This window comes from Elephantulus edwardii, unplaced genomic scaffold (genome assembly GCF_000299155.1).
Source record: "Elephantulus edwardii isolate Elephantulus edwardi_28Jun2011 unplaced genomic scaffold, EleEdw1.0 scaffold00064, whole genome shotgun sequence".
NCBI classification, from domain to species: Eukaryota; Metazoa; Chordata; class Mammalia; order Macroscelidea; family Macroscelididae; genus Elephantulus; species Elephantulus edwardii.
The window spans coordinates 8,750,097-8,759,111 of NW_006399814.1; the positions used below are offsets into that span (position 1 = coordinate 8,750,097).

At 57.1% G+C, this 9,015-nt stretch overlaps 1 protein-coding gene and 1 pseudogene across 1 annotated transcript; both read left to right on the top strand.

Annotated features, from left to right (window-relative positions):
* The window catches only part of LOC102860501, a 10,361-nt pseudogene extending 10,003 nt beyond the window's left edge, over positions 1-358 (top strand).
* Positions 359-389: 31 nt separating this feature from the next.
* Positions 390-1,109, top strand: LDOC1L (leucine zipper, down-regulated in cancer 1-like). The gene has a single exon (XM_006888040.1). The coding sequence runs from the start codon at positions 390-392 to the stop codon at positions 1,107-1,109; it is 720 nt and encodes a 239-aa protein (XP_006888102.1).
* The last annotated feature ends 7,906 nt before the right edge of the window (positions 1,110-9,015 follow it).

Below are 9,015 nucleotides of genomic sequence, written 5' to 3' on the forward strand. Positions count from 1 at the left end.
GGACGCCGCGGGACTCAGGTACGCGATCGCCGCCCCCGGGGCCCCGCCGTGGCCTCGAGGCCCGGCCGCCGCAGGTGCCCTCGCCTTTGTTCTCCCGGCCGGGCCGGGGTCCCCGCTTTGTGCGGCCTGGCCCCGCGGGGCACTGTCCGAGCCCTGAGCCGCTCAAAGCATCGCCTTCTTCCCGCAGGACCCTGAGCTCGTCCACCCGCTGCCCAGCTCGCCGGCCGCGCGCGGCGCGCACCGGGATCTCGATCCGGCGACCCTGGGGACCCCGCCCTGCGCGCCCTCGGCGCCTCGACTGACCCCCGCTGGCGCCCCGCTTTCCGTCCGCATCGACCCTTGTTCTAGATCAGCCTAGATCAGCTTGGGGCTCCCCAGCCGCCGTCGCCATGGTGCAGCCGCAGACGTCCAAAGCCGAGACCCCCGCCCCGGCGGCGCCCCCGAACGCGCAGATGGAGGATGTGATCGACACGCTGACCTCGCTGCGCCTGACCAACTCGGCCCTGCGGCGGGAGGCGTCCACCCTGCGGGCCGAGAAGGCCAACCTCACCCACATGCTGGAGAGCGTGATGGCCGAGCTGACGCTGCTGCGCACCCGGGCGCGCATCCCGGGCGCCCTGCAGATCACGCCGCCCATCTCGGCCATCGCGTCCAGCGGCACACGGCCCCTGACCACCCCGCCCACTTCGCTGCCCGAGCCCTTCTCGGGGGACCCAGGGCAGCTGGCCGGCTTCCTCATGCAGATGGACAGGTTCATGATCTTCCAGGCGTCCCGCTTCCCCGGGGAGGCGGAGCGAGTGGCCTTCCTGGTGTCCCGCCTGACCGGGGAGGCCGAGAAGTGGGCCATCCCTCACATGCAGCCGGACAGCCCCCTGCGGAACAACTACCAGGGCTTCCTGGCCGAGCTGCGCCGAACCTACAAGTCTCCGCAGCGCCACGCGCGACGCGCGCAGATCCGCAAGGCCTCTGCCTCGAACCGGGCACTGCGCGAGCGGCAGACGCTGTGCCGCCAGCTGGCCGCCTCGGGCAGCGGGCCCTGCCCCGTGCATCCCGCCTCCAGCGGGTCAGGCTCAGCCCCAGCACTGCCCACTCGAGCTCGGAACCTTTAAGGGACCACCAGCACCCTGGTAGCAGCTGCAGCCTCCGGGGTGGCTGGATCCCTCGCCGCGGAGAGGAAGCGGGCGCACATCAGCACAGCCCGTCTTCTGGGACTGATCTCCTGGCCTCTCTGCCCTGCACCCTCCGTCACACTTGGGCACCCTGGAGCTCATCTCCTGTGCTTCCCCTGGGCTTTTGCCAGCCATTGCCCCTGCAGCTCAGCGCATGCCTCCCCCTCAGCTTCTTGCAGTCTTAGGCGACCTCATCATCCTAATTGCACCCACACCTGGCCCTGGAGTCCTTGGTGCTGACCCTCCCAGCCAGGCTGGGTTCAGGGGGCCCCCTCTCCCTCCCTTAGAGCTCTCCTTCTCTGCTCACCTGGACATCACACTGGCCATCGACTCTCACCAGGAGCCCTGGACAGAGGGAAGCCGGGTTAGCCACGCTGGTGGCTCCCCGTGTCCCTGAGGTGGGCATGCTGGCCCCCTGCCCACAGATGCTCGCTGGCCCTCTCTGGCCTCGCCTCAGTGCCCAGGTGGTCACTCTGCTGGGTGTGTTCCAGCACTTCTCCTGGACAAGCTTAACAGCACTTGAGCACACAGCCCAGTTGACCCACCTAGAAAGATCATGTAGTACAGCTAAGGGGAGGTACCTCGGCCAGTGCCAGGCTGCTGTGGCCACAGCTTTCCTGCCAGGACTTTGGGGACTTGGAACCTGCCTGTCATGTAGGCTCCTTTGGGCCTGTCAGTGGTGTCATGGAGCTGCCCCAGGAGGCAGACCTGTCTGAGAGGCGGAAGGAAGGGCTTCATACTTTGCTCCTGGGGCTCCTGTGGGGAATCCCCACAAGCTTGTATTCGGTTTCCCTCCTTTTGACCCTTTATTGGTGCCAGCCTTGCCTAGCTTGAGACTGACCTCTTCATTCAGGTCACCTGTGGCCTTCCCTCAGCCTCTGCATCCCCTGCCCCACTGCCGGCCCGTGGCCTCTATGAGAGGACCATGCTGGTGTGGATGGATGACCAGCCTGTGCAAGGGGCCACCCCTCCCCTTGATCAAGGATTGGGCACCACAGGCAAGAGGGTTCCCCTCTGCAGCCCCAGCTGGAGCAGCGGGCTGCCTTGTCCTGAGGTGTTGACACTCGTGCCCTAATTCTGGGGGACAGGGCTGCCCCTCTTAGTGGTGGACGGCCTTGGGTATCCTCACAGCAGGTGACCAAGAACCCGCTTTTGCAGGAGGTTTGGCCAAGCCCTTTGGATGCTGTGATGCCCTGCCATTTTTCAATGCCAAATGACCCGCATTCACCCGAGCGCCTGGACCAGGGGGAGGTGGAGGTCATACCCTGGCTTCATCTGCCTCTGCTCTGTATGGTCCTGGCTGGACTGCAGAGGGACAGTCCTGCCCAACCCAGAGACCCGTGTCCTGGGTGCCCCGAGGTGCCTGGAGGCTGGGCCCCAGGCCCATCTCTCTCTCCCTGAGGGTTTCGGTGGTGCTGGGAGTGCCACGCTCCTGCAGCAGCCTCTGCCACGTGATGTCAGGGTGCTGATGCTGGGATCGTGGACCATGTCCAGTGCGCACCCCAAACTCTGTTAGCCCGGCTGCCCTGCTCACTGGCCACCTGAACACAGCCCAGCTGCTCAGGTGGACCCTGGTGCTCGCTACAGCTGACTGGAGAAAGGACGCACGGTCCACCCCAGGGAGACCCCTGTGAGGGACGACCCCATGGTGGAAGGGCTCTGGTGGCTCATAGCTCTGTGCTCGGTCCTGTCTCCAGCAGCCATACTGGCCGGCCACGTCCCTGCCAGGTGGAGGTGCTCTGGGCTGAGGGTGCAGGGGCACCAGGGGATGCAACAGAACCCAAGAGTGTCATGTAGCCCAGCCCTGCCAGGGTAAGGACCCTGCCATGCATGCGCCCCGCCCCTTGGTCAGCCCGTGTAGTCTCTAGAAAGTACCAGCATGTTCCTGTGTTTTAGGGTCAGACTGCCGCCCCACTCCTGCTGGCTGTCCGTCCTGCCCTGTCTAGTGTGGCTGGTGGTGGTTCCTGGGTCTGGTGGCCGGATTGTGCTGTTGCCTGGCGTTCATGGGCAGAGTGGGGACTGGTGCTGACACCTGTCTGTGACCTTCTTGATGGCTCCCTACCTGCGGGGCAAGTGGAGCAGATGAGAGAAGGCAGGCCAGGAATTGCCCTCCACTGGGGCCATGGGGGAGCAGAGGGGCGCCTTGGTTCTGGTGGCAGATGCAGGGCCAAGAGCTGAGCCTCCTGCGTCCCCAGGGAGACCTGTGCTTGGGGGACCCCACTCAAGAAGCCCGCGGGGAAGGGTGCTTTGTACATATTCTGAGGTTACACTTTCTCTAGCTTTGATTTCTAGGAGTGTTGAACGGTGCATGCCCAGGAGAGTTCCCTGTGCTCACAGTTCTGTTTGTACCACAGGCGATGCGGGTGTCTCGTCTGTGCAACGCCTCCCCAGACCTGAACCCAGGGGCATGATGGCAGCACTGGAGATGGGGTGGAGAAGTCTGCGTGACGCTGGCCTGGAGTGTAGTGTGGGCACAGGTGAACTTCGGGTGATGTCTCACAGCTGTGACATTCTGAGAACAGCAAAGACCCATCTCCCTGGTGCTCCATGTTTGGTGGCAGTAACAGATGGGAGAGGGCTGCTTCCCTGATCGTGTGTTTGGACGGGACAGGACAGGAGCCCTTCTGGTGACTGAGATCCTGATGCTCCTGTGTCCTTGTGGGATTGGAGCACCCCCAGTGACCATAGTGCTGATGCTTCTGTGTCCAGGTGGGACAGGGTCACCCTCCTGTGACCATGGCCTGCAGTTATGGGTCCTTGGGCTAGGGGCTAGTGTGAGTGGTGGGCAGCTTGGGATTTGATGGGTAGAGACCCTTTCAGAAACCCCTTCTATTTTGCCCCAGGAGGTCTAAAGGAAGCTTTGTTGAGCCGCTTAGGAAGGCTGCAAGATGGGGCTCGGGTGACTGGTTGGGTCCAAAGGGAAAAGCTGGTCAGTAAGACAAGCCTGGGTGTGAGGGCAAATCCTGCCCTTTGCGCTTGAGCTGGGGACACACGCCTCCCCAGGTCATCTCAGCATTCCGCCATGGTGTGGAGGTGGGCCTGCCCCAGGTCAGAGGAGGAGAGGTGAGGCAGCAAGGGAGGAGGTGGGCCTGGCCCTCTCACACTCCCGCGTGGCCCACACTAGAACGGGGCCCACAGGCTGTGGGAGTTTTGGAAAATAAAGGAAAGGAAAGGAGTGTTTTGGTGTCTCTCCTTCCAGGTTCTCCTCCCTGGTAATCACTTAATTTTCTTTTCTTTCTGTTTTATGGAACTTGTGATACTAGTTTTGGGGGTATATTAGAGTCTTCTGTTAACCCACCAGGCCTCCTGCTCTTGGCTGGTCTTGTTGGGGGCAGACTGCGCCCTGTTCTGCCCAGCAGCGGACAGGCTGTCCACAGATGACTGCGCAGAGAGCCCTTTCCAGCGTGCTTTCCTTAGCTAGGTTCCCAGAGGTGGGATTATGGAATTAAAGAGGACCAGATATTCTGAAACTCTAGGACAGATTGAAAAAGAGGGTTCTAGACGTGGTTGTATGGTTTTCCGCTGCCACCAGCAGGGACAGGCGTGCCCATCGTGCCAGCTGACCAGAGCCCGGTCGTCCAGCCTGGCTGAAGTTGTGCAGACCTGGCCACGAGGGACAGTGTTGGGCGTCTGGCTGCTGCATCGCGTTGTTTTCCAGCAGATGCCAGGACTTTTCTGTTAAGCGGTCATGTCTCCTCCCGTGTGGATCGTCAGTGTCCGTGTCCTACCTGCTGGGCTCCAGTACATTTGTATGAGCTTGTTGTGTATTAAAGACTCTAACCTGCTGTGTGTCATTGCTGCCAGTTCTCCGCGTTTCCACTTCATGGGCGGGTGTTCCTTTACTGAGGTTTTGACTTCTCTGAAGGAACCCTGGTGTCAGAATGGTTAAAGAATTCAGCTGTTAACCAAAAGATGGTGTGATTGGGACTGACCAGCCTCTCCGAAGAAGAGGTGAGGCCGTCTGCTTCCGTCACGATTTGTTCTCAGGTATCATCGAGTCTAGTATGACTCACAGCGTCCCTGTGAACGAGTCTGAACCCTGCCCTGTCCTGTGCCGTCCTCATCATCTCTGACACACTTGAGCCCATTGCTGTGGTCACTGTCAGTCCACCTGGTTAAGGGTCTCCATCTCTCCACCTTCCCAAGCATGATGTCCCTCTCCAAGGAATAGCCTCTCCTAACAACATCCCCAAAGTATGTGAGACAAAGCTTAATCATTTTTGCCTCCAAGGAGCTCTCTAGCGGTGCCTTCTCCAGTCCACGTCTGTTTGTTCTTACAACTTTGGAAACCCCGTAGGGCTGTTCTGTGCTGTCCTGCAGAAGTGCCATCAACACGTTGGCACAGCTTTGGCTTTGGGCTCACAGACCACCCCCACACGTATCCTGGCCAATGGGGTGAGAGCAGGAATGAAGGCAGATCTGCCTGTCTGTCATTCACAGCTCTGCCCGTGGCACCTGTCAGCCTTGCTGGTACGAGGTACTTCCTAGACACTTGGTAGATCAGCCACGCTGGTGGATGTGCCCATGCGGGGTGGGGTGAAGGCAGTGGGGAAGAGTCCTTCCCCAGGGCTTGGGGTCCAGGAGCAGCCCTGCAACACTATCTCAGGATCTCTTGCACCTGCTAATCACTGAGGACCCCAAAGAGCTTTTGTTTATATGTTGTTGTTGTTATATGCCGTCGAGTTGTTTGCGACTCATAGCGACCCTATGTACAACAGCCCTAAACCCTGCTCTATCCTGCGCCAACCACACTGCCTCTGACACACCCATCCCGGTTACCCCAGTCACTGAATCAATCCATCTCATAGAGGGTCTTCCCCTCCTGCGCTGTCCCTCCACCCTCCCAAGCATGATGTCCCTCTCCAAGGACCCGTCCCTCCTGGCAACATGTCCAAAATATGTCAGATGAAGCCCCAGAATCCTTGCCTCCAAGGAGTAGCTTGGCTTAATCCTCTCCAAGATTAATCTGTTTGTTTTCCTGGCAGTCCATGGTACATCCAGTACCCTTCTCCAGCACCACAGCTCAAAAGCATCCACTCTCCTTCTGTCCTCCCTAGTCATTGCCCAACTCTCTGATGCATAACAAGCGATTGCAAAGACCATGGCCTGTATCAGGTGCACCTTAGTCTCCAGAGAGACACCGTTGCTCCTGATACAGTTGCTGTATTAGCAATGAAAAAGGAGGCAGCTTTAAAATGTTTACTTGAGAGTAAACAATACATAGCAACATGTTGTTACGTGCCGTAGAGTCGCCTGCGACTCATAATGGCCCTATATACCACAGCCCTATACCCTGCTCTGTCCTGTGCCAATAGCACTGTCTCTGACACACCCACCCCCGTTACCCCAGTCACTGAGTCATTCCATCTCACTGAGGGTCTTCCTCTCTTGCACTGTCCCTCCACCCTTCCAAGCATGACATTCCTCTCCAAGAACTGGTCCCTCCTTGCAACATGTCCAGACTATGTCAAACAAAGCTTCAGAATCCTTGCCTCCAAAGAGCAGCCTGGTCTCACCCTCTCTGTGATGAACCTGTTTGTTCTAGCGGTCTGTTCAATACTCTTCTCCAGCACCACAGCTCAAAGTCATCAATTCTCCTATCATTCCTAGTCATTGTCCAGCTCTGTGATGCATAGCAAGTGATTACAAAGACCATGGCCTGGATCAGGCGCAACTGACCTCGTTGCTCTTGAGTACTTTGGAGAGGTCTCTGACAGCAGACTTTCCCAATGCAGTCCATCTTTTAATTTCCTGGCTGCTGATACCAAGGGTGTTGATTGTGGAGCCAAGCAAACTAAAGCTGTTAATCTCTTCATCTATTATGATACTGCGAGTCAGCCTAGTTGTGAAAATCTTTGATTTCTTGATGTTGAGTTTCAGTCCATATTGAAGGCTGCAGTCCTTGACCTTCTGCAGCAAGCACTTCAGGTCATCCTCAGTTGCAGCAAGCAGAGTTGTGTCATCTGCATAATGCAGATTGTTGATGAGTCTTCTCCAATCCTGATGCCACATTCCTCCTCATAGAGCCCAGCCTCCTGAATAACCTGTTCAGCATATAGATTAAAAAGGTATGGAGATAGGACACATCTCTGGTGTACACCCGTCCCAATTTTGAACCATGCAGTGTTTTCTTGCTCTGTTCTGCCTCCTGGTCCAAGTATAGGTTTTGCATAAACACAATCAAATGCTCTGGGAATTCCCATTCAGAGTCAGGCACAGTTTGTTGTGATCTACATAGTCAAATACCTTTGCATAGTCAATTAAACACAGATAGACGTTGCTCTGGTACCCCCTGCTTTCAGCCAAAGTCCATTTTATACTAGCTGTAACTGTAATATCCCTAGTACCACAGCATTTTAAATATATATATATATATATATTAAAAGGGTGACACTTGGGTATATTTTTGCAAACATCTCCTGTCTGGCCAAATGGACAACAGCTTCAGACTCCACTCTCTGAAGCTCCTTGCTCTGAATCTTGAGAAGTCACATGGTACTCAGCCCCCATAAAGAGCCCACTGTGGGCTCCTGAGAGAGGAGGTGGACGTGGCAGATCATGGTTCTCTTGAAAACAGCCCTCACCTCTCCCAGTGGCCCATCGTGCTGGACTTCCCTATGGGGCTTGTCTCCTGTGGGCTTCAGCCCCAGTGCCCTAACCCACAGTGAGTGAGTCCCCCTGGGCTAGGTTCTCTACCGCTGGGAGAGTACTTTGGGGCTCCACATTGCTGTGCACAGCAGCCTGCCCTTACACCCCTGCTCTGACCAGTTCTCACCGAGAAGGACAGGACGAATCATCTGCTCAGTCATGTTACCTGTTCCTGTACAGGGTTGCTAGAAATTGGAACCAACATGGTGAGACCCAGCTCCTTGTGTCGTGATGGCCCCTGCCCACTGAGGGGGCTTGCACATGGTCAAGGTCCCTGGCCTTCACCCCTCTCACTGGAGACAGGTGGGGACTCGGAGGTGGGCCTGGAGATGACCAACTCCATGGTGCATTACACCAGTTGAGCATGGCAGAGTGGGCACTTAAACCCACCCTGGCTGATGGCAAAGCTCAGAGGGCTGGACTGCCCCTGCCTGGGGTGCCACAGGGCACGTGTGTGCCTGAGCATGGCAGGGCCCCACTGGCACCTAAGCCCCTTTTACCAGTGTCTCTGTCCGCCCCCTGGCTCCCCCCACCCTCACAGTTAGGCTGTTAGTGACTGGATCAGCAAGCTATACTCCTGGGACCACGGGGGGAGCCAAGCTTGAGGCTGAATGTCATCAATTGTCTGCCCAGGCACCTCCCTCCTGTTCCTGAATCACTTGTCCTCTGGGGCTGAAAGCCTCACTTTCTCAGGGTGGACAGGCCCCATAATAAGGACTGGGGGCAGGAGAGACCCTGGACATTTGAGGAGGAGCTGTTTACTATGAAGAAGCCATCCCGAAAAATGGCTCCGGGGCACCAAATGATTTTACCTTCTTTACAGAAGAGAAGCTTTCTTCGCAGCCTTTCCCCTCTTGGCGTGTAGTCATATCTGATAAAGGATCCCTGGTGGTACAGTGGTGAAAGCACTTGGTGGCTGACCCAAAAGTTAGTGGTTCGAATCCACCACCTCTTCATGAGAGGAGGATGTGACAGTTTATGGAAAACTTGGCAAGCTTGGAGCCCAAAGGGCCTTCTGCTTCCCTGCAGGTTCTCACCAGTGGGGTGAACTCGGTGCCCGCAGGCTGGATTTGAGAGTCTGATAAGGACTCCCAGTGTCCTGACGTTTTCCTAGACAATCTGACTTCTAAGTCACTGACAAATACTCCAGTACTGGACATGTCACTCTCAATGGAAAGTCCCTTTCTTTCAGAAGTTT